Below are 26332 nucleotides of genomic sequence, written 5' to 3'. Positions count from 1 at the left end.
CAGAAGGCATCCAAAATGAACACGGCATTTGGGAAATTATAGCGTGAACTATTGCCCAATATAATTGTCAGCGTCGGGCTCTGATTTCATTTTCACTGTTTTTTCATGAGTGCAACTTTTCAAAGCCTGTAACTTTTATATCACTCTGAAGTCTTGATCCAGCAAAGCGCTTACACACATACCTAAATTTAGACTGTAGATTCAGGGAGCCTGAGATCAGGAAAGGACCATCTGTAGGAGCTCTTCTGTAGCACACACCACTTAGCTTCCCCTCCTGACTTCTGAGTTGAGCCAAATACTTTAAAGTCCAGGAGCAGTTCTTTTGAAATGAATTTCAATTACCTGCCTGCTTTGAATCAAAAGCCTGCTACATGGTTTGCTGGACCAAGGCCTCCAGGAAACCAGAATCTGGTCTCCAACACTCCAAATCTTTCCTCTGCTTTCCAATAATGGTTTGAATAACAATTCTCTTATTTAAGATTTCCATGCATTAGCTAACAGGTTGGCTTGATAAAGAACATCAGGACAGTGAACTGCCTGTAGCTGTCAGCTCTATCCTCAAAATGCAAATTGTGCAAAATTCTGCCTTTGAATGTTCATGTCTTTGTCCCTAGCTGAGAAGGAGGAGCAGATGTTTAGCTGCAGTTACATTTTGGTACTTCTCACATAATACAGTCTGTGGCCCAAATTCAGGTCCTGGTTGAATTTGTAAGTGTTCTCCCTATTTGCATTGGCATCCAAAAAGCAGAACATGGTAACAAACCTGAGTGCATACACCATACGGTTACATTTATAGGGAGAGAAGGGAAAAAACACGAGCAAAGCACTTCTCAGCACCTTCAGAAAACTGAGGTAATGGCCCCAAACATAACACAATTTTGCATGAGAAATGTGTCTATTTCAAGCATTATTCTACCACTTTCTCTTAAGACCCCTGTTCAGGAAATACCTTGCATTCTATTTAAGTCCAAGGGATGTAAGCAGGACTTGAGCATCTGCTTAGCATCATTCAAGATCTCACATATCCTCCTCAAACAAGATTTCTCTCCTGATGGACTCCCATGAGAGCTGTCAGAAAATATGGCAGGAGCTCTATCATCTGTACTGAGGCTTCAACCCCTTGCTCCTTTCTTTTTCCCCTTCCCACCCCTCCATCTCAAAAAAGCAGGAAAGACAAGATTTGGAGATCAAGTCAAATGTCCAATTTATTTTTATAACTTGAAACTGGAACAAACGTTGTTTTGAACGAGCGTACAAATGAAATGGTAGACACATGCTGAACTCAACATTGTGACAATAAGGGGAAAAAAAAGAGGCCAAAAATCTTGTACAGAGAATAAAAGGAACAATAAATATTTCACTAAGCCATATTGAAATGACCTCCAGCCATCTCAACATTTTATCCATAATAAAAAAAAAAGTGCTCTCGTTTTTTAAACAGAGCACAAATACCAAGCAATAATAAATAGTTCCAAACTTGTAGTAAAAGACAAAACCTCCAAGTAAACAACAAAAGCTCATACAATAAGTAATAGAAAAAGGTAATAAAAATATTTTGCCTTGCCGGTACAAATGCAAACAACTTAAATCAATGTTACTTTGCTTTGCAGTTCTAAAATACAAAGAGCACCATAAAAATGAGTTTGCCTGTGATAAACAAAACCTTGGACTGTCTTTTACATAGGACTGGGATGAAATGCTGATTTTTTTGACCCTTTCCTTAAAAATTTCTATTTTACTTTCCAAAATCAGGTTTCTGCACCTGTCCTGTTGCCAGGGAGTCAACTGGAGTTTTGTTCTGGACTTCAATGGCAGCAAGACTAGACACAAGGAAAGTAATAAATTCAACCTTAAAACTAAAAGTGTGAAAAGAACTATGGCAGCATTCTAGCTATGTCCATGTTATATTGTGCTTATGGCCTAGTAAACTACGGCTCTTCTAAGCAAGAAGAAAAGGAGGGCCATTTCAGTATCACTACAGTCTGCAGAAACACAACCCTTGTGCTTTTGGGTGACTTATCGTTAGTTTCAGTGATCTAAGTCGCAAAATTAGACAACTGCTGGTGTTAGCTATCCTGGATAATTAAAAACGACAGTGAGACTGAAACTCCTAAACAATTTATAATAAAATGAAAAGTGAAATTCTTTCTTAAATCAATGAATTATTATGGACTGAAAATGTGCAGTTAACTTCTGATCTTTGCTGCACTGAGGGAAGTCTAAGAGATTCTTCTGAGTTCTGTGGATTGACTGGATTTGTACAAAAGCCAGAGATCTGAATTTTCACCAAAAAGTGAAAATGTGCCTTTAAGGGACCACATTCCAACCTCAGTTATGCTGGAATAATCCAAGAATAAGAGTGATGAATAATTCCTGATTTATATCAGTTTAATTGAGATACAGAATTTGTCCAGAAGACTTAAGGGTGCGACATTCAAGCCAGGAAGGCATATATCTATCTGATAAGGTGGACCAAATTCTCCCTACTGTCACACCCATGCCTCTCCAATTGCTCCAGTGATTCTGTAACGATGCAAGCAGAATAATTTGGCATGGCAATATATTTTTTTTTTCTTGTTTGAAGTTTTACCGTCATTTTCTGCAAGAGCGGTGATCATTTTCTCCTCCCCTTCACTAAAGCATTAGTGCCTCTTCTGCCACGTCTTCCCCTCGACCCAAAAGGGAGAGAGTGAGAGAGAGAGAGAGAGAGAGAAATAACTGCAAATACGAGAGACATCAAAAGGTACAGGATTTCATCCCAGTCCCTCAAACATTCAGAAATTTATGGAATGTACATTTAGAAGTGAACAGCAGCAAAGCAGCTAATAACATGGACTGGCAAGACCTGTACACGGAGTCAATCCTGTTCTGACAGGGAAGAGGAGGGCTGTGCCTGGACTAATTTTACTTCAACCCGATTACAGCTGTACCAACAGCAGGCCTTTTCACCATTTTATGTCAAAGTGATGCAGCAGCTCTCACTTTTTGCTATAAAAAGACTTTCTTCCAGAGGGCAGTGGCAGGGTGTGAGGAGCAATGAGTGGGGGTTGGCCAGGAGACAGAAGATGTATTGGACATCTTCTTGTTTGGAAGGAGGGGAAGAAATCTCCTCTCTCTCTCTCAAATCTGCAGGGAAGCTGTGGGATGTCACCCCAGACACCTTTCCAGGAACGGAATTTCTTTTCATACAAATAGGCAATATCCATCCAGCCTGGTTCAACCATACCTGGTAAAACCTTGATGCAAGGGGTCCAGGCAACTTTGAAGTTATTTAGAGCCCTGTGGGAACAGCACTTTTTTGTAGGCCATTTCTGACAAAAAAATATATATACAACTAAAATTATTTGTGAACAACAACAAGAAAAAAAAAGTAAAATAAAAAAGCACTTAATTATTTTGTTTTGTTTCTTTTACTCAAAGGTCGTCTAACAACCCCCTTTTTTCCTGTACAATAAGGACTTCACATACAAATTTTTTTTTATTTTTGCAATATTTTATCCTGCCAAATTAAAAAAATATATTATGGCAGCCTGTTTGTTTGTTTTTATTTTTATTTCCAAATTCACTAACAAAAAGGTACATTAAATCCCTTTAAAAGGACAAGCGTACAGTTAAAAAATTACAAGCTTCAGTAAAAATACAGCAAGTGCCTACATCATATGAATCAACCAATATCAATATCCATTCCAGAAGGGGAAGGAAAGGGGGAAAGGGGAGAAAAAAAGAGAAAAATAGGTACAGGTCAGAAACGTGATTTTTTTTTTCTGCAAAGCAATAACAATATTAAGCACTTTTTTCTACATACTTTTTCTACATGGTGTAGCAATCACCTTTTAATCCCCGAATACAAGATTCTATACATTTTTGAAATAAAAATTCAACACCCAAGGCAGAAAAAAATTTACTAAAACTCAAGACTTTACAGTTACAGTGACAAGAACAAATTTATAGACCCACCATTTAAATTTTACTGCAACATTTTCAAGGAAAAAAGAATTTTTTTTTTTTCTTTCTGGTTTTGTAAAATGCCCAGGCATTCTCCATTATTACAAATACTGGTCCACTTTTACAGTAATCAAGAAATTTTAATATATATAATATATACTAAAACCCCGTCACCAAAAGAAAACAATATACACATGGCCATTATGGCATTTTTTTAATAACCTATTAAGCAAACTTTGAAAAAAAAAAAGATTGCTCAAACACACATACACACAATTTCTTTTTTACCCTTGTATGTATTCAATACTGTAAACGTATTTTAAGACAGAGTGCACTAAATTTAACTTTTAAAAAAAAAATTAGCCGTTGTTCCTGAATTGTTTTTTCTCATTCAATGATAGCAACTTATAATTTGTGTCATTTGAGTTTTAATTCAGCAGTAAATCATTTCCATTCCATTTCCTAAGCAGCGTTGTCCTGAAAAAAAAAAAAGGCTGAGAATAATTCAGCTAATGTATGTCCGAAGTTGTGCTGGGTATACATCTTCATTTGATTGGGTCTTATGGCATTTTCATGTCCACTATCTTCAACCAGTAATTATTTTTTTTTTAAGTAAATGTGGCTCTTTTTTTTTTCTAAAGAATGTACTTTTCTTGTTTTACTTTTTTTTTAAAAGTCTTTCCATTTCACAAAAACATTTTGCATTTGTCTCAAGAGACTCAAATAGGAAGATCAGTTTTCAAGGCACTCACGTCAAATTGAATGGCAGTAGAAAAACTGTCCAATAAATTATTTTTATTTATTTTTCTTTATAGTGCCAGTATTGTGAATGCCATGCTTAGCAACACTGACACTTAATCTCAGCTGTTCCATTACAGTTTAACCCACCTTTGGGCCAAGTAGAATATGATGTAATTTCTTGTTGAGAAGCCATTTTTCTCATAACCACAAACAAAAGATTTAAAGTGCGGGTCAACATAATTAAAATGTCTAACCATAATTGTCTACTGTTTGCTAATATTAGTTGAAAAAGGCTTTTAAAAATTTGGAATTTGAAAGTAGAGCAGGTGCATATTTCTTTGCTTTAATTTTTCTCTGTCGTAATGCTTTTATCTGAATACAATTTCATTCTGTTCCTAATTAGGTTGGAAAAAATCTTACTGACTTCAGTAGGAGCAGAATCTTGCCAAGACAGGTAAATCAACGTGAATTTATTTTTTCCCTTCTTTATAATAACATCACTGTACAGCATCTAAGATAGTTCTAATATTCCTATTCATAAACCAAATGCCTGAGCTGAGGCTTTTCATTGAGAAATTCACACTTTCCTATCTTTTAGTAATCAACTACAGCACATATGGACTAAAGTAGATGTCCTAAATTCAAATTTATGATTTTGTGGTTTTAAAAGAAAAAAAAAAAAATATGGCATTTGGCTCCTCTGAGGTTTGAAAGTAATATTAAAATGTTCAAGATGTACTTTTATTGTCTCTGGGAAGAGTCACAGGAGGGGAAGAGGGAGGGAAAAACACTCCAGAAAGTGACAAACTGGCATCATTATGTTGCCATAGCTTTTAACAAGAAGAAACTATCCTATAGTAATGCACAATTAAGAATGTTTCTGGGGTTTGAGTGTAGCAGCCTTCTGCATCTATGTCTTTCTTGTTGCCATAATTTTAGTGCTGAAATCCATCTAGAAAAGGCCTCTATCTTCAGCGACATTGTCAGTGCTATGTATTTGATCCAATTTCAAAAGAAAGTGCTAATTTTAAAGATTGTTATCCGCTGTACAATTTTGTTTTTCCTAATCTTCAAGGTCATTTAAAAAGAAAGAAAGAAAGAAAGAAAGGGAAAAAAGAAAAAAGAGAGATTTCAGTTCAAATGCTGGCTTCCTCACAAGAAATTACACACACTTAGCTTAAATTTCAACAAAGCAGCGGCCCAAAAATTATAATTTTAAAAGATATGTTTCTCTCCTACAATGCAAGTAATCTCAGGCTACGACTGGGTAAAATTAAAAAGGGATACCCAACAAAATTTTAAAAGAAATTTAAACAGAAAGAATAAAAAAAGTACCTGCACATGCCAAAAAATTACAAAAACCCAATAAATACAGAAATTATTGCACAGTTAAAAGGCTCCACAATTTTTACTGCCTTAATCAACCCTCGGGTTTAATAGAACTTTGTAGACACAGGTTATATTTAAGTGCCAAAGTCTGGCACCTTACCATAGTTATGCTAAGTTATGTTTACGGAGGCAAGTTAGGTCATCTTTTCTCAGTTGGCAATAGTTAAACTGTACAAATAAAATGTTACCTAGACCCCTGAAATTTAACCTAGCGGAGGTGGGGGCGGGGCGGGAGATTGGGGGGGGGGGCCTTAGCTTCTTTCTGCCTGCTCAATTTTGACGTCATTTGTCAGCAAATGTTCTCCATGCCACTTTTTCATGTGTTTCTCCAGGGTGCTGTAAACACTGAAGGGCATCTGGCAAATGTCGCAGCGGTAGACCTCCTTCCCTATCTGGCCATGCGTTTTCATATGGCGCGTCAGCTTACTGCTCTGGGCACATGCATAGTTGCAGAGCTCGCATTTGTAAGGCCGCTCTCCAGTGTGGCTCCGACGGTGTACCGTCAAATTGCTGCAGTTCTTAAAGACCTTGCCACAGTACTCACATGTATCGCTCCTGCGTCCTTCCTTCGAACTGGGTCGCCCGGGGCCGGGTCCACTGATGTGGGGGGTGCTGCCTCCGCTGGCCGTGCCGCTGCGCCCTGAGAGCCCCCCGTCCAGCATGTCCCCCGGCGGAGTGGAGAAACGCAGGCTCCCGTTCTCCGATGAGTGCTCGGAAGAGGTCGCGAAGGGGGATTGTCGGGAGTCTGTGAATCCGAGGAACGGATCCTTCATGAAGTGCCGCGATGCTGCATACCCTACCAGCCACTGGGAGTAAACGTTTTCAGAAGGTATTATCGTTGCTGGTGGCAAGTCCAAATCTTTCTCTACCTTTATTCTTTTAGAGGAATTGTTTAAACTGGGGCTCGTGATAGGTGTTGGCTTGCGGGGGAACAAGTTTGGGAAGGGTTCACCCGGGCCAAAGTTTCTTCCATTGACCGTACCTTCCTCAGTGCGGTCCAGCTCTCCTACCACTGAGTCTTCGTCACCTGGATCTCTCTGACAGAGGTCTCGAGGACACAAGTCTCGCTGGTCAGAGGACCTTTTCATGAAGCTACTCCTCTTCTGTTTCTCAGCTAACATGTCATTATATTGCTGAATGGCACCTAGACTTACATTCTCAATGACTTTTCCCAGGACAAGAGATTTCTCATCTGGCAGCGACTTGGAGCCATTTTCTCGGTTACGACTCAGCTCTGAGTCCATACTAAAGCTCGACTCTGGCCGGCTCTCATTTTCAAGCTCCTCTTCCTCCTCCTCCTCCTCCTCCTCTTCTTCGTTGTCATGGCCCAGGGAAGGATCGCTCTCATTCCTGAAATCTGCCTCACTGGATTTCAGTCCCTCTCCAGTGAGCTCACTTGTGCCTGGCTCAGGGGAACTAGTGGTGGACAGTCCATCATCTGACCTGCCTGTCATGGAGCCAGCTTTATGCATATGCGTTTTCATGTGGCGTTTTAGCTTGCTGGCCTGGGAGCAAGCATGGTCACAGAGCTGACACTTGTAGGGTTTTTCTCCTGTGTGACTGCGCCGGTGCACAATAAGGTTACTCTGGAACTTGAATGTTTTGCCACAAAATTCACAGGACTTGCTCTTGGCCTGAGGCTGGGGAGGCGTAGTGCTGCTGGGGGGCATGGGGGGCAGTGGCGGGGTGCTCAAAAAAGGTGATTTAGGACTCGGCTGGAAAGGATTCAACAGACGATGCATAGGGTTGGTGCGACTGGGTGAGACTGGCGGAGGGGTGGAACTGTTTCCTGCCAGCTCTCGAAGCCTTCTGGAGAAATCCATCGCTGGGGACTCAATTGCCATGGGGTTTAAACGCATAACTCTGTCAAAGGCACTGGGATGCTGGGCAACTAACCCCATTTCTTCGGCACTAAGGCGATGTGGATCCAGATGATGACGAGGCGGTGGGCTGAACAGCGGAGGCGTGTTTGGGAGCCGACCCTCACCAAAGCCGGGGTGTTCACGCAAGATGGGTCCTGTCATGCGCAAAAGGTTGAAGGGGTTGTTGTCTCCAAGAAAATTCATCAGCGGGGACTGTGCAACAGTCTCCGGTCCCAGAGGAGGAGGGATGGTGATGCGTGGAGTAAGGGAACTGTTTGAAGGGCTTGTTTCCAGGTAGATGCGGAATCCATGTGTGTTCTGGGCATGCTGAAGCAAGAACCAAGCGCTATTAAAAGGCTGCTTGCATGTTGTGCAAATATAGCTTGAAGGCTCATCTTTACCTATAAAAGAAAAAACAGAAAGAACACTTAAAAAATAATACAGCAGAGAACATTTAAATACAGTTGGCATTCACTTTATTTTGTTAACACACTTCCTCCTTGGCATTTCTGAAAGAAGGATTTAATTGCAACGTATTGACTGATATAAATTGTTGAACAGCACATTTACTCACCGCACTTATTCACTTAACATGTATGACAAATATCACACATACGCATTTGTGCTATATAGGTTTACATCCTCTAATTTGCAAATAAAACCTTCCTTTATGACGTGTAAGGATCCAAATCCTTTCATGTGTTTATTCCACAAAAAGGAATTTGTTTCAAGGGATTTATGACTACAGACAAAAACCAAGAAAAATGCGGTGTGGTAAGTTTTACAAGGCACCTGTAAGGACCTTCAGTGTCATTTTCACTCTCTCATTTTATATACTTCATGCAGCAGTCCCCTGAGATTTTGCTGAATTTAATTTATACATGCTTAAGTCATGCCAGCACTTCCATTTTTAAAATATTATGTAGCTATTTAGCCACAAAAGTCCTATTCAAGTCAACAGGAGCTTGGAAAACATACCCTTGCATAAACCACTTTGACGTTCTTTTTGCCAAAACACCAAGAAGCCACTCAAATGAAACATCCGGTAATCAAAGCCGACAGCACAGTTGCAATTAACAGTAACAAATGTCGGGCCATGCTTGAACCACGTCCCAAGAATTTCTGAGCCTGAGCCTGCCCTCCAATGCAGAAATGCTCACCAGAGCCAAAAACACTGTTCTGTTTGCTTTTCTAGCCTTTGGAACAGCTGCATAAAGGTGGAAAGCATTCCTTTAACCTTGATTCAGCTTTACATAAAGGACAGGTGTGGACAAGTCTGCATCACAGTCATAATTTTGCTAGCTAGAAAATTCCGGTCCTGGGCACAATGTAAACTATGTGGTATCTGCAAAAAGCATTTCCCTCCTTGCCCCTGCTCCTTTTTTCAAAGCCTCTGCAAGATGCTGATAAATTCATAAATATGTGTCAACTTGAAAATCATGATCCAGGATTTGTTTTGTTGTTTGTTTTCAAATGAGTTGGAGGTTTCCTGAAAAAAAATTGACCATTTTGGAAAATAAAAAATTAATTTCTTGCTTGCTTGTTTGTTTATGATAGCACACATTTTGTCTAGCAATGGCCCCACTGAACCTAAAGGCACTAAACATCCTGAAAGCTCAATACTTGAAACAAGCTTCTGCCTAACCTATGACGGAGCCAGGACCCAAGCAATGACTGATTCAGCCCCTCCACAGGAGCTCAAATCCAAAGCTGAACTAACAGAGCCTTTCTAGAAGGGGCACTGCCATTCCCAAAAGCCTGTTGCATGAGCTTGAAAATTAAAGCATTTGCAAAGTGAACAGAACCACATTATTGAAACTACCTTGTAAAGAGGAATGACTCATAGCAGACCAAAAAAACCCAAAAACCAAAAAACAAATATTTAAACTTGGGCACATCAAGAGAAGCTGATTTAATTCCCCTCTTCTGGCTGTTGCAGGAATGACTGCTGCTAACAAAACCTACAAAACCTTAGACAAGGAGGCTAGAAGATTATCTGCCTACATATCAGCCTGTCAGTTTATTTAATCTTATCAACCAATATGCATCCATAACAGCATAAAGGAAAAATCATGTATCAGATTGAGACTTATTTACAAAGGTAGGTGATAAATGTGGTGCAAATCTTCATGCACTTATTGATTTAGTAGGGCTATTGCTGTGGATAGCAGCTTCAAACCCTGATTTGAAGAAGAAACTGAAGCTGTCTCTTCACAGACAATAAAAAATGTGCACAATACAGTAGATATTTCTGCTTGGCTGATGTGGCACTCATGCCCTGGCCCCACACTCTGTGTCTGTATGGGTCAGACACAGTTGCTTTGATTAATTTCTAACAGTCACTATTGGAAAAACAACCAAGTTTGGGAAATGCCCTTGGCTTGGAAAAAAGTGCCCGTAACTGCTATTGACATTAATGAAAGCCACATACAAACATGGAAAGGAACTCATACATTATCCCTTAAAAATCTACTCAGCACTGAGGCAGTTAGGAAGTTTTATGTCAGCTTTGCAGCCAAAGCAACAGTAAATGCTCCCATTATTACTTCAAATATTTAAATTTCTGTTTCTTACAGAAATATTATGAAAATGTCTGGACCTTTAACACTTCTTGCACAGCAACATGTGTAGTATAAAAAGTGACAGAAATCACTGAAGCAGACTAAAGTATATAACATACTCTGTCAAAAGCTTTTTTAAACAATATGTTTTACCTCAGCTCACCCTAGAATAGATTTTAATAAAGCCCCTTACGAAGTGTGATCTAATAACAAATGAAGTGCAGCATCTTACAAGGTCATATATCTTCAAATTAAAGAGTGCTCTGCACCCTTCACCTTCACTTTATCCACTCTAATTAATCGATTTATTACCCACAGCTGTTCAATTCTTTCATTTTTAAAGTCACAGCATGCACTTTTTTTTGTTGTGGGTTTTTTTTTCTTTAAAAAAATAAAGTGACTGAGTGTCTGTGTATGTGCATGCATTGTCTTTGCTTAGCTCAAGAACTGACAGGAGGCAGAAAGCAGCTGTGTATTAGGCGACAACAACAGCAACATGTTTACTTCAGAAAAGGCACATACGTAAGAAGGAAAATTCCTGAGCAGGCTGAGGATCAAGGCCAACCTAAAACTGAAATGGCTGATTAAAAAAATTACCCTCAAAATGGCAGCTGGCTGGATGCTTGCTATTACATGTTACATACAACTAAGATATTTTGATTTGTTTTGCTCTCCAAAACTTCACCTCCATGAAATTGAAGAGAGAAAAGTAAGTCCCCACCTTTTTAGTTTTCTTTCAAAAAGACAAAATTAGTGCTACTAGTGATCTAACATTTATATGCTAGCAGCCATAGGTCTTCTCTCCCTTGTTTGTTTTGTTTAGCTTTTATGGTCCTCAGGGTTCCTCTTCAGGAGTCCTCAGCACAACAGCAAAATTGACTGTAGGCTACCTGGCTACTAATCTCTGACTGATTCATGAATGTTCATATATGCATACCTATATATATATGTATTTTCACAGCCCTCAAAGACTTTCCCCAGACTCCCTCTTTTAAAAAAATAGAAAAAAAAAAAAGCTAGTTACCATATTATCACTTCATGGTTATCTTGCCTAAAAGTTGCCCTGAGCAGTGTAGATGCTCACTTTTAAGAACAGAACAATGTCAAAAAGTCTTTGAAGATCCACTCTGAAAATTTTTATGTTCAAAAACTTGCTAAATATTTTAAACATGCCCAGAAACAGCCATGTATTGCTCAAGAATGATCCTTATATTTAATAAGGCACCTACACTATAAAAGTCTTTGTTATAAAGCTATTTTTGATATATAGCTATCTTAATCCCTTGCCACCTGCACTGAAGTCTGTCTAAATACCCACTTCATGACAACTACCTATATAGTATTTGCCATATGCAGTCTTTATCACTTTAGCATGTGCTTCACTTTGAGCATGTGAGTAATCAACATCAGTGAAACTTAAGCATAGGCTGAAGTGCTCCGTTGGATAGTGTTGAAATTATTCATGTGCTTAGAGTCAAACACAAGCCAAGACTTCATTAATACTGTTCAGTGAATTTCACATGGTTTCAATTCTACAATCTGTAACTAGGCTTGAATTTCAGGGCTGAGAGCTGAAGTATAATTCTCTAGTTTTACAATAGTTTGTAGACAGGGTGTATGTACAGAGATGAGACATCCAGGTCAGAACTTCTGAGCAATCAATTGTAGCTTCCAGGTTACAGTAAAGCCAAACAAATACTGCCAGTTTAGACATGATAGAAGTTTGTAGGGCTGAAGCCTACTAAGACCTACTGAAATGGTATTTCAGGTATTCAGAAATACCATTTAAAGGCTACGAAGGATTGTGAAATTAAAGAATGAGAGGACTGGAATAAATCCTAAGGTTTGACGTCATCCAATTCCTGACCCAAAGGATAATAGAGTCATAGAATGGTTTGGACTGGAAGGGACCTCAAAGTTCATAGAGTTCCAGCCCTTCTGTCATGGGCAGGGACACCTTTCACTAGATCAGGTTGCTCAGACTTCTATCCAGCCCAGCCTTGAACACTTCCAGGGATGGGACATTTGTAACTTCTCTGGGTAACCTGTTCCTGTGCCTCACTAACCTCATAGTAAAGATTTTTTTCCTAATATCTGATCTAAACCCACTTCCTTTTAGTTTCCTCTTTGTCCTGTCACCACACGTCCATACCTATGAATCTATTCATATCTATGCCAGCTGCTCCAATATCCTGCTTCAAAGGCCACCAAATGGAAAGCCTACAATCTTTTTAAAGTCTACCTCATTCCTTCTCTCCTTTACCATCATTAAGATTCCCCAAGTGCCTAATCTAAATCTTTCTTCCTGCAATTTAAGATCTTAATATATTGTCCTACCCAGATGTACATGCAAAACACAGGAAACAAGTTAGTCTGCACCTCACAGTTATTATCCAACCGAAGGATTTGCAGCTGAACCACTTTATGTCTTTTAGCATCCCCTTCTCCCAATTTGATTTGGAAATGTTGAAGGAGAATTCACTTTGTATTGGAGTAGTCAGTGACCATGTTGACTATTTTTAGTATGAAAAAAATGTTGCCTTTCCAATTTGAATTGCTGAGTACAACTCCCAACAATTAGATCTTGCTTTATTTTTACCTGGGAGATTAAAAATCTCTCTAGTATCTTCTCCCAAAGCAGGTCATTGTAAACTTTGAACTTATTGAACACTGTTGCCTTTTCTGCATATTATGACAAAGAGATGGTCTTTTCCAGAAATATTAAAATGTGTTCCCTCGATTAGTGCATGACAGATTATGTTCCATTCAAAATGTCAGTGCAATAATGAGCCTTTTTCTCTTTCATGAACAGCTCTAAACAAAGCTGAATTCAGACCCTGCCTCCCAAATTCTGCCCTTACAGGAGACAGTGAGAAAACACAGGTCAGAACAAGACTAGACAGGGTCTGTAGACATCCCCCCCACTCCACCAGTCTGCTGAATCCCTGACTTATCTGTCCCTTGCAGTCTGACTTGTATCATTTAGTGATATGCAGATCTTCCTTGCCCAGTTGGTACATAACTTTATACGTACCCTGAATGCTGAGCGCCTTTACCCTGGAGATAAAAATTTCCCTCAAAATATCCTTAGTTATTCTGGATACCATCAAACAATAATCAGTGTGAGATAAGAACTGTTGAGAATTCATTATTTTCTGCTGAGCTACAGTGACATCCAGTGCCTTATGAATCCTCCCGTCAGCATGCCTGAATAATTCCATTAGTGGTAACAGGGAATGAACTCCCCCTCATTTTAATCACCCACCCATAAGCCCTGCCAGGACTGTGGTGAGGACCTGCAGTCAGGTCCATATAACCACTGCCATTCCTTACCTCTAGCAGTACTTTCCAGATAAAGTTTCTGGTTCCATTTTACAAAGTTGCAACAGCAGCAATAAAAACATTAAGGAATTTTAATGCTGGTTTACTGTACCTTTAGAAGTTCAGGAAAAGTAGAAACTTGCAAGCTTTAAAGAAAGGGCACCTTTTATTGTAGCACTCAGGAACAGACATGTATCAGGTTCCTACAATCTTTCCTCCAATATTACTCTCTTCTGCACCACTTGATTTTTAATGAACATTTAAATAATTACTCCTTGTTATTATGATGGTTACTCTAATAATACCAATAAAAATAGCATGGATGCTCCATAAAAAACACACCTTTAATTGAATTATTATTAAATTAAAATGCCATAATTGAGAACACAATTTTAACAAGTCTCCTTATAAGACCAGCTGACATTAAAAAGAAGGGTATTAAATACTGGAAAGATTTAATGTCGCATGGTGAAAAAAATATATCATCATAAGTTTGACAGATCATCCAGACAAGGGCCAAATGCTTTTTCAGGTGTCTGCAGTGTTGATCTGCTATGTGACCTATATCAGTTCATGCTTGGTGCTTGATTGGGTCTGCAAAAATATCTGTAATATATGTTTTTATTCTGAAGGGGTTTTGTAAGCCATATTATAACTTTAAATTTTCCAAGGTAGCAAGAACTTTTACTCACCTATGTTTATAATAGGCTAAACACTATCTAAGCACACACAATACTGAGAATTTTACACTCCCTGCTTACATTCACTGAGCTGTTTAAAAGTGCTGCTACTGCCATTTCAGAAGGACTGACAGTCTCAATAAAAATTAAGGCAGAAATGTAAAGTAGGGTCCAAGTCTGGGTGTGAATCACCACTGCCAGTCCAATGCCAGTCACTAGCTTTAAATAACAGACACAAAGGTCCCATACCTCTTTCCACCTCTCTTAACATTAATTCTGTTTTGATGGCAGCAAGAACTGAAGATGAAAAACAAGCACAATTCCATCCCCAGAGTTAACACAGTTCATCCATCCCTATACTGCCTCATCTAAAGAAAGGGCTCAAGAGAGTCTTGCAGCACATCCTGCTGAGGGTTACAGGGACTATCACCAACAGTTCATAAAGTTAGTGTCAATTGGGAGCTAAAGTTGGCATTTTATGACTTAACAAGTCGCCTGCAGTCTCACAACCCACGCACCTCCAATTCTACGCTCAGATAAACAGCCCTGGTCTCCTGTAAATCTCAGCCAACCTGAAGTGCATCTCAGTCAAGAGTAGATGAAGATTTAGGTGTAAAAGCCCAAGCATGAGGGGCCACAGGGCCTGTCATCATCTGGAAATGGGGAATCTCAGGATGAGGTCAGTGAAAGGAAAGAATGTGACAAGGAAACAAAAATGAAATGTTTTTAAGAGGTGGATGGAAAATCAGGGGTGTCTGAAGAAATAAGTAATCGTGAGGTGTTACTTCTCAGGATCCTTACAGAATCCCATTTCCTCCCATACAAGGCCCTGTTCTCTTTTCCTACCTTGCCTCTTGATAGCCTATCTCCTCCAGTGCCATCCTCAACAGAAGAAAAATCACGACTTCATGTAATATTCTTCTCCCACACACTGCCTGTATATTTTACAGCTTTCCCCATCCTCTTTCTACCTTGACTAGTGAGACTGCAAGCTCTCAACAGAGATTATGCAAGAAGCTTTATGCCAAGAGAACCTACACACCTCACAAGACCCTACCATTCTCTGCACTGATTTTGATTAGTGATATGAATATTCTTGAGAGCATTTTCTACCTCTTGGAAAATATCTACAGTAGTACTGGTTGACACAAATATTAAAAAATATTAATATTACACTACTGTTACCAATGTACTATTAATTCTTCCTGTGCTAAAGCCAACTGTCAAACTCTAGTTTTGGTGGATTAAGTGCTGCCCTACTTTTGGGAAACTATTTTATTTTCTGAAGCCATTACAACAGTCGTTTTTTTCCTATTAGGCAGAACTGCAAATAATCTCTTTGTCACTCTTGCAATAATAAATATCTATTTTGCCAAATTAACTGTTTTATTAAATGAGGGGGAAACCAAATGAATTAGTTACCAATACAGAGCTGAAAAGTCAGACTGTGATGCTATCTACAGCCAACCTTTCAGAACTCCAAGAACAAAGATCATGAATCCTTGAAAGTCTTAGCGATATCAAGCTGATACACCTTGCCAAACTCTGATTTGAATTACCCTGCTATGAATTCAAAGTAGTTGTGATGATCACCAATGCAGACTTTTTCAAATTTTTCCAGATAAGCCAAACCAGCTTGTCACTAACAAGGATCTTAACTGGACTTACATAAATATACCAAGTTGCAATTCATTTGGTTTTTTTCATTGAACTTTCCCCAGAAGCATATTATATGTCCTTTCTGGCATTTATAGTTATAAAAAAGGAGGAGGCTGCAGGCAGACTACAGCCATGCATAACACAAACAGATGCTTCCTGCTTCTTAATGGACATGGGTGACCTTTGGCTGAAGCAGCTTGTGTTCAATGGTCCCATTTTCTGTGAGACTTAATCATACCTCAGATCTGTACTGCCAGATTCACATAAATGAACCAAATGTACAGCTCAGTTTAATTTCTAGTGCATTACAAAATGGTAATATTATATTTTTAGGTATAAATGTCAATAGGCATTTTGGGCAACTTCCTTCTGGATGTCCAATTTCTCATTCCTTAAAAGAGCTTCTGGCTTACTGGAAGTTAAGTTCAGCCTACAGAAGTATAAGAAATGCTTTTACTTAGTGCAGAAAAGGAAAGAAAAATGGGTTGCAGAAGTTGGAACTTGTGACACAGGGATTTTTACCCAGAAGCACAATTTAAATGGAAGATAAAAAACATGTTTGTCATCTCTGAACACCTTCTCCTAATTGGTGTTAAATCTAAAATGCAAAGGCAATTTATAAAGCAGAGGAAGGGAGAAGTGTGAAAAGTAAGGAGCAAACAGGAAAATCAATATTAAAAGATCAATAGTGAATGAGTTAACTTTTAAATTAGCCCTTTGTGATACAACAGTTTCAACTAACTCCACCTTTAGCATCTAAACAGCTTTGTGTCTTTTAGATAGTTTCTTTGAACCTAAAACATCAACTAGCAGACTGAACAGATGTTTTACAAACATGCAGCATAAAATAGTGAAAACTATCAGCTAAAATGGAGATGATGATACGAGGGGCACTGTACCCACTCGTGAGATTAAAAGACCATAGGACTACCCGTGGCTGGTGGTTTAATATATAGGATCCCATTTACAGCACTCATGAAAAACCCTTGTACTGCTCAAGGACACTTTTAGGCCTTTCCTTTGCATAAGGTATTCAAATGCATTTGAAATAATGTCAGTCTTTTCTACAACATATGAAATATGCCAGCAGCTTCCCTTTAAATCGGTTTCCTGTAAGCAGTTTTGTTTGAAAACTGGCAAGTGCTGGCATTTTTTTTTCCCACAGACTTCTAAGGTGCCATTTTCTCATCTTACAGTCAAGAATTCTCAGTAATCTGAATAGGAACTAAATGGAGGGTACATGAAGGAAATTGTCCATGTCATATAATGGAAAAACAAAGAGTAAATTAGAAAACAATAAAAAAAGCCAAAGGGTGAAAACAAATTTTCCTTGGATTTTTTTCCCCAGGAGCACTTCTGTCTGTTTTACTACAAGTATTTCTTAAGGGCATTAGGTGTCTATTCATAGTTACTAAATAAAATAGCATTTTTGTTTTAATTCATTGCTTCTTTAACAAATGCTAACTCCCATCTCTGCTTCTTTAAATCCACAAAATCTCCACATTGAAGCCTAAGAAGTATTGTAAAGGCTGTAAATCTTGTTTTAATGGAATGTACATTTAGCTATGAGGAGATAATTGACGTTATGGAGGGCCTAGATGCTGAATTATATAGGTTATCTAATACAAAGGGGACTCATTACCGAAGCACTACAAACAAGTAGTAATATATGTATATTGTTCTGAGTGGCGTTATAGCAAAAGTGTTCAGGTCTGCAGGGATTTATAAAACACAAGAAAACAGCAGACATGCACTTGTAAATTTGTCTCATTTGTCTCTGAAGTTAAAGGTTATTCCCTTGATCTGAATTTGTAATAAAAACATGCTAGACTAAGGTTTGTAGAGAATGTTTGAATATGTAAATTGTGTATAATGATAGGCAATTATAGGGTAAAAACTGGACCTTATGAATGTTAGAGAATTGCATGGAGCATCAAAGTATTTTCCTTCAGATGAAATATTTATCTTTTATGCATGTTATAAGCACTTTTTCAAAGGTATTCAGCAACCTATTTGAGCAGAGAGTTGACAAAAATCAAACCATTACAGCCAGCTAAGACTGTGGGCTTATGCACAGGAGAAGCCACAGCTTTTTACAGAATATACATAATAAATCTCTTGAACTAATGGTTCTGGAGATGGATCCTCAAGGACAAGTTCCACTGATTTTCACTCCCTTAGATGAAAGCTGGTCAGATGTTCCTGGATTTTTTTTTTAAAAGATATGGGGGTGGAAGTGTAGGGAGGGAGACTGCAGAGAATAACTAGGTAAGAATGTGAATTGGATTGATTCAATGAAGCTCCGTTTTCCCTCCAGTTCTTTGGCTGCTGTTTTCAGGGAATAATAATAATAATAATTTTTTTTAAAAATAAAAAAAGGAAGTTCCATCAAGATAGAAAGGAGTAAAGCCAGGAAATGATACTATAGTTTATGCTACTGAAGATAAGGTTTTCTCCTTCTTTGAGCACGACAGTCTGTTCAGGTTAACCAACTGCAGTGTTAGAATAACTCCAGCCGACTTGTCACAGAGTACAAAAGTCATCAGCAACTGAATGTTCTTTTCTGCACCGCAATTAAGACGAATCAATACGACGTGCCACAAATGGTATTTTACTCTCAATAAGAACTCGGGCTGAGTTTATTCAGAATATTTTAGCGCTTCCCCAGGGGATTTTGGTCCGACGCAGATGGCAAATAAAGTACTCAGCCTAGGGCTAGAGCACATTATGCTAATTCTAATGTCAGATGTACTTTAATATACAGCTCTATTTAATCACCCCATTATTTCACATTTCCATATGAAAAACCTGCGGCACTTCTGCAGAGCTTTCACTCTGCGACAATGCCAGCTTCCTTCAACTAGCTCACTGTGAAAGAGAAAAGAAGACTGGTCATTCTCGCCAGTCAAAATGTTACAGTTTCAAAGTTTCAGTATTCCTGAATTTAAAGTGGGTCTTCCAGTGCAATTAGCAAATCGCTCGGCTAGAATGCTGATATGTACAAAATGCTAAGGAGGTGTGATTGAAAAAAAAATAAAAATAACAGCCCTCCCTCTCCAGCTCATCTGCTCACGCATGCAGACATAGGCAGGCACGTACCTCAAACCCGCTTGCAGAACAGTAATAATAAAAATAATGAAAATATTTTCATAGTGCAATTCAACCAATAATCTCAACACTTGTCACTAAAACGTTGCTATTCCCGGCTGTGCGGCTTCCGTTACTTAGAAGAACAGACATGGCTGGCACAGCTGCCAACCTACAGATGTCTCTGAATAAAACCTTCCTTGTGTATCAATAATTTTTGCCTGCAACAAACTACATCTCTAATTGGATTTTAGAAGCCACATACCTTCAATACGGGCCACTACCCAAATTACCTGCAAATTTACCTTTGATGCCCCTTGTCTGGTGACCACAGAATTTGAACCTTGAATGTAAAATGATTTAAAACTGGATTTACATTGAAAGGAATGAAGGAAAGGACTTCTGTGGAGCAGTTTTTCAAGCCATGTAGGCTCTCAATGTGCGGACAGGGAAAGCAGACGCAGTCCTTGGAGCACCTCTTCAGCACCCAAGCTTTCCCTTCTAAATAATTCTGTGAAGGATCCTTAATTCAGCATGTATGTACAACCACCAGTGAAATGAGTTGCATGGTCTCAACAAAATCTTCCCTCCGTTTGGCATAACTGGGGCTGCATGACAACCAGTACTGCTCCTCAGTAAGAGCCAGGTCAGACCTAGATTATACAGAGCTGTTATTAGAGGAATGTATGAAGCTTAAGTCGATAATTTTTTAATAATTTTATTAAGCCTAAAACATATTTCACTGAAAAAAATGTATTTAGAAAACGACATTCTTTTTCCTCCTCCAACCACCCAATCTGCATCCTTTAAAAATTGTTCAACAATGCATGCAGCAGCCAGCACCTGGGGCCAGATCTCACCTGGTTTCACTGCTATGCATCAACATTTAAAGACACAGAACTGCACTCTGTGCCTTGACACGACATATACCACAACTTCCCTGTCCTAATTTGAACACAGAGGATATTATCCTTCATAGTCAAGGCAGAAATTATTACATCTTCGAACTTTCCTTTATTTTCATATGCATAGACATGTATAAATGTGTGCATGTATGCATATATGTGTGTTTATATATGTATAAATATATTTTTTGGTCTCTATTAGACTGGCTATGCACAAAGCATTATGCACAAATGAGAAGGGTGGCTCTGGACAGGGCAGAGGTCCATCCTTCTTTAGCTACTTAAACTAGACCTTCAAACCCATGATCTTACCATGGGAGAAGTCTATGCAACAGTTTCACCTCACTGGAAGTTTTGTCTGAATGGTACAGACAGCCCAAGTTAATTTAGTAAATTAAGGTGACTTTAAGATTTGTTTAAAGTGACATCTGTCACTCTGAGAATTTAAAAAAAAAAAAAAAGAAGAAGAAGATGAAATGAATGTTTAATATCCCAATGCAAAGCCCACCAAAGTAAATATGAATCTTTCCACTGGCTTCAATGGGCTCTGGAAGCAAGTCTTCTTCCACACTGGGATTTTTAGTCTCAAGACACTGTCTTCAGTGTAGAGATAAATCTGGTTGTGGTGCTGTAGTTAAAAGAAGATAACTGATTTCACAGCAGCTACAAGCCTAAAGAACTCAACTGTAAATATTTTAGAGGAATAAATGGAGACACAGATAGTAAAGTATCTTATGTATCTTTAGTTAAAAGGAAAACCAGTTGAAATATAAGAAATACATAAACTGAAATTAATCCTTGACAATTCTGTTGCTTTTTCTTCTGCTGATATTATGTTGATTTTGGAAATAAAAAAGGACAATAGCAGTTCGCCCTAGGTCTATCCTATTTCTTTTCTCCCTTTAGATAAACTGCATTCTTAAACTCCACTTTTAAGAATTCTTTTGTTGTGACTAGAAAACAATTTTTAATAATATATTTAATCTTGAAAATACACAAATTTGTGGAATTTCTTTCAATTTCCATCATTATGGAAATTTCTGAATTCCAGAATGTTTGCTGACACATCTACACGAAAGGGTTCCTACAGGACTCAGAAGTCCTGCTAAGGAAAATCCAGCCCGAGTGAACAAAGAAGTTGAACAGAAGCTTTAAAAGCCTAAATGGGGAGAGGGCACACGGGGGGAGACAAGGGAAGGAGGAAGGTATAAAATACTCAGATGAAAAATAAAACCCATTAATTACACAGGTAGGGATCTTGAGGGTTGCTCTAGATAAAGCAGCTAAATTGCAATCTATGACTATGAAGTTGCAAAAGATTAATCTCCAATCATACGTCTTGAAGAGCAAGGATAAAAATACAACTTTTGCTCCTTAAATAGGTGATGTTTTATGTCCCTATAACACTGCAGAAAAATAATGCCAATCTTGGCTAGAAAGAACATCCTAAAAACTTTCTATTTTATTTCTATAAATCTAATCCAGATTGCTCACCTAAGAGAAGCATAATTAAACAATGCTAAGCATCCCAACCCCTTGGAGAATGTGCTGCTTAAAAATATTTTTAGAACAATCACTGTAGTAATTCTTCTTAGTTGTAGAAACACTCCAAATCAGAAAGTCAATTTTTCCTCTATTTGCAGAAGTGTGCTGGTTTTCACTGGAAAGGCGCCTGTGTTTTGTTTGGCTGCTGTTCATATACTGCCTTGGCAGGATTTCCTTGGATTGCTTACAGTGAACATTGCTCTTGCATACAGTAGCACTCCCATTTTAACCGTCCCAGCCACACGTTTTCTAATAACACACGGAGAGCTGCAAAATCCCTATAAGCACAGCTCTTTAAAGCAGCAACAGAAGGGGGTGGGGGCGGAGGACCGGAGAGGGGGAGGCTCTGCCCGTTCAAAATCCAGCGCTGCAAACAGAGGATAGTCATTTTAAAAACAACCAATGTGAATTGTGTTTAAGGAGCAGCTTTCCAGGGAAAGAAAAATCATCTCCGAGAAGATTCAGCTGATTCACCGAATCTGATCTGCACAGGCTGGGCTCTGAGCATCACTGAATTGGGTCCTAAGTACTGTTTACGTGCTTTCTTTTTTTTCTTTTTTAAAATTTTTCCTGCCCTTCTGAGGGGTGTCCAGATACCTTAATAATTCATAAGATTACCTTGCACATTTGAGACCCTGAACCTGAGCCTTATTCCTTGTGTGCCCCAATTTTTTGCTTCATCATGGAGAGGCTGGGGTGCATGGAGAACACAGGGCTCCACTGTGAAAACCAAACAGGCAGAAGAGATGAAAAAGGAGGGCATCTATCTCACTGCAATAGTACCAGGAAACAAATGCAGCATTTCTACCTACGGCTGAGCAAGAGAAAAAGCCAATAACAAAACCGTTATTCAGCTCCGTGCCCTTTACAAATAGGACTGACTTGTTAGTGGACAGCTGCGGCTCAACCCCCCTCCACACCATTCCAACTTGCTGCCTTTGCCACCCTGCTTTTGGAGATCAACAGCAATTTGCATCTCCATGCATCTCATTTCTCGTTAAGTAAGTTGATTAATTTGGGCGAGGGAAGTTGTCATTCAAAAAAAACAGAAATTTCCACTTGCATAATTTCTGCTTTTCAAAACTGGCTGACCTCCTCCCCACTGATCCAGCCCCCACTTCACACCTCTCTTTCTCCAGGTCCCTTTCTCCCCCGTTCCCGCTCCCTCCCTCCCTCTTTCCCTCTTTCTCCCTGTTGTTTACAAAGGTTTCATTATGTTTTCAACTAATCAGAAAGGCCTACTAATACACAATTAACATGTGACTATAAAAAAATAGCTTCCAGAAGAAGGAAAAGTAATTAAGTAGAGAATGCTTTTCAGTAAGTGCTTGCTTTAACCCATTGTCAGAGAACAGAGTGTAGGTTAGTCCACAATGGATGGAACAGATGCCAAGGGCGAAATGTTAAAAGCAAATAAAAAAGGGCATTATTTTCTTTGGGAATAATAACTATCAACGCCACAAAAACGTACATCACATTGCAGTTGTTTATATCTGACCTCCTCCTCTTTCCTACATTTTTCTGAAGTGCCTTTTCTGCCTATTTCATTAAAATAAATGCAAAAATAAAGGTATCATTGCATCCTTGCTTCCAAAATGACAGGAAAACAAGTGTCCTGGTTTCATTTGGGATAGAGATATTTTTCTTCCTAGAACCCAGTACAGAGCTGTGTTTTGGATTTAGAATGAGAATTATGTGGATAACACACTGATGTTTTAGTTGTTACTTACCCAAAGGACTTTTCTTCTCGTGCTGCCCTGCCAGCGAATGGGCTGGGTCTGCACAAAAAGCTGGAAGAGGAAACAGCCAGGACTGCTGAACCCAGCTGACCAAAGGGATATTCCATGCCATATGCCCTCATGTTCAGTATATAAATTATGGGGAAAGCTGGCTGGGGGCTGCTGTTTTTCTATAGTCTGGGTATCATTCTCTTCACAGTAAGCGGTGGGGTTATATTCGCGTCACTTATTTTTCTTCAGTTTTACTTCTCTCTGTTTTTGTTATTTGCCTTTTGATTACAATTTTTCATTATTCTTTTATTTAATTTCAATTATTAAACTGTTCTTATTTCAACCCACAGGTTTTCTTACTTTTACCCTCCCAATTCCCTCTCCCATCCCACTGGAAAGGCGTGAGCAAGAGGCTGTGTGGTGCTTAGCTGCCAACTGGGATTAAGCTCGGCGACACTGAGTAATCACCATCACTATCAAAATAGTGCAACACTGTAGTTTATTAAAAAGATTTTACTTCAAAATATTTTAGGCCTGAATGTACACATAAACTGAGTACCCAGAAAAATCAGTAGGAATTATGCCCAAGTAATGACAAGGGGTGTTGAACCCTTCTCAAGATGTGCTGTGTTATTACAACACAGGAACTGCAGGAAACAGTTTTAAAGAACGTAGTGTTTGCAACACTTCAGTTATTAACTTTAGATCTGTCTGTTGACACTGTCCTCAGGCTGAGAGCTGCCACACAGGTTGGAAGCCTGAGGACACTAGCATGTATATATGTGTGTGTATATTGGGGAGGGGGCTTAAATGAAAGTGTTATCTAAATAGATTCAGCTTTTTTTTTAACTTTTTTTTTTTTTTAATCGAGGGATTGTCAAAATATGTCCAAGTGTTCTTTATGCATTCAGTCAACCTCCACAGTAAATATGGAAAAATATTTATTCCTCTATATGTCTGTCCTTGGAGTGGAGTGTTTGGGATATTTTTTATCTCTGTTCCCCTCTCTTATATGAGTTCTAAAGCAAACAGGGCACTTAGTTGTGTAATTTCAAAACCAAATTCTGTAAGGAGCTCAGTATTTTCAGCAGAATATTAAACACCATTTTGGTCCCACTGAAATCAAGTGGGAGCTGAGAGGTGTTGGGAGGAATAGGTCTTCCAAAGTCACAAAGGACTACACGTAATAACAGCTCCTTTTCCTTATATTCCTCCCCCCCACCCCATGAATTTATATTCCAGACTATGTATCACATACAGAGTATTTTTTACTATCCAAAATCCCATTAGTTTCATTGGCACTTTAGGTAATAAGATTTGCATGGTAAAAATTCCATTTCTATTAGATTGGGTCCATAGGACTCACCAGCCTGATATGATTGTCAGAGGAAAGGGAGGATGTGTGGGTTTGTTACAATATGAGGATTTGTCCACACAGAATTTGGCACCAGTTTAATCAAAAGGACTCAGTTTAACCAGTGCAAACCCCAGTGTAGCCGCTATTTCTGTCAGCTTAAAACTGGCTGTATCAGGAAATTTCTCACTGTACATTTATATAGGTATGCTAAAACAGATCAGCTAAACTGGAGTGGCAATCAGTTTAAATAATCTATTCCCTGAAGTATTCTGGATTACCTGCCTGGAAGACCCCTTTAGCTAAACTAGTGGGAGGAGGGGTCCAGGCCAGACCCACAACTACACCCCATCCAGACCTCCTGGCAATCAATGATTTAGAGTACAATTGATCAATCATACTCTAGCCTGTTCATAATTTTTAGCTCATAAGGGAACCTGCAGCAATGAGTTACACATCTCTATTTGTTGTGAACAAAAAACTACATCAGTTTTTGGTCTGCTGCCTGATTCATGGGATATTAAACAGGGACACTTGCACTGTCAAGTGCAACCTGAGTGGGTCACAGCAGCAGACCATCGCAAGATACTCTCTAGAGATATGGACAGAAAAACCACACTGTCTGATTTTATACAATACTTACTTTATTCTTTCTTACTGATCCCACAGGAGACTGAATTGCAACTAACAGCAAATGGAAAACTTCAGGAGTGGGCATAAGTTAGATATGGTAACTCCTTTCCAGACCATTCCTCCCTTAATTTGTTTGCTCTTGATTTCTGATTGACTAAAGAGTTTCTTGTCCATTCCTAGCTTTGTTGAGGCTTAAACAAAGGAAACATATTCACCAAATGCTAAGAGATGGTTTTGTAAGTAACTTTGCTGAAATTTGGCAGTTTTCCACTGCTGAAGAACACTCTATGACCTGAAAATGAGTCATGGTCTGGATTTTTTTTCTAATACTCATTTCACACATAATTCTTTTACCTATTATTCATGGCTATAGCTCTCATTCTGAAAACACACCTATGTGTAGCATCAGGCTGATACTGAAGTGTCTTTGAGTTCCCAGACTTTGAAACCTCACTCCAAACCTTCTGAAAATGGGGCCTGGAAGGGCTGTCACACTACTGAATCATCACCAATGTTCCCTGACACTTCAATCATAATTCCTCTACCTGCTCTTTATTTAATTTGCTCATATATTTTTAGTTTTTTTCATCTTTCCTTTTGAAAAAGTCCTGTCAACATTTTAATCATTTTTGTTGTTCTTCTCTGAATTACCTCCAATTTAACAACACTCTCCAATTAGCAAGGTGAACAAAATCATAGGCCATCTTGGGTCCTTGTTCTGTGGAAAAAATAGTTTCCCATTTAGTCTTGTCGTGAATCACATTCTGACTTCAAGAATACCTTGGGACGGTGAAACTAAGGACTGAATTTGGCCCATGTACTCAACTGAGAAGCAAGATTATTTTCCACAGTTCTGTGTCAAGGTTCCTGGATGAAGAGCCTTCCCTCCTCTACCCCTGAGACCAGAAGATAGAGCTGGG

General features: G+C 38.8%; 1 protein-coding gene across 5 annotated transcripts in view; it reads right to left on the bottom strand.

The window, feature by feature from the left end:
• Positions 1 to 4545: 4545 nt before the first annotated feature.
• BCL11B (BAF chromatin remodeling complex subunit BCL11B) overlaps positions 4546 to 26332 on the bottom strand; it is a 92486-nt gene continuing 70699 nt past the window's right edge. For all 5 annotated transcript variants that reach the window (XM_039712883.1, XM_039712886.1, XM_039712884.1 and 2 more), the window contains one exon: positions 4546 to 8338. In XM_039712883.1, coding sequence (XP_039568817.1) covers positions 6327 to 8338 — 2012 coding nt within the window. In that variant the 3' untranslated portion in view covers positions 4546 to 6326. The remainder of the gene's footprint in view (positions 8339 to 26332) is intronic.

Source organism: Passer montanus, unplaced genomic scaffold (genome assembly GCF_014805655.1).
Source record: "Passer montanus isolate IOZ18808 unplaced genomic scaffold, ASM1480565v1 scaffold27, whole genome shotgun sequence".
NCBI classification, from domain to species: Eukaryota; Metazoa; Chordata; class Aves; order Passeriformes; family Passeridae; genus Passer; species Passer montanus.
This window is presented reverse-complemented; position numbering and strand designations above follow the sequence as displayed.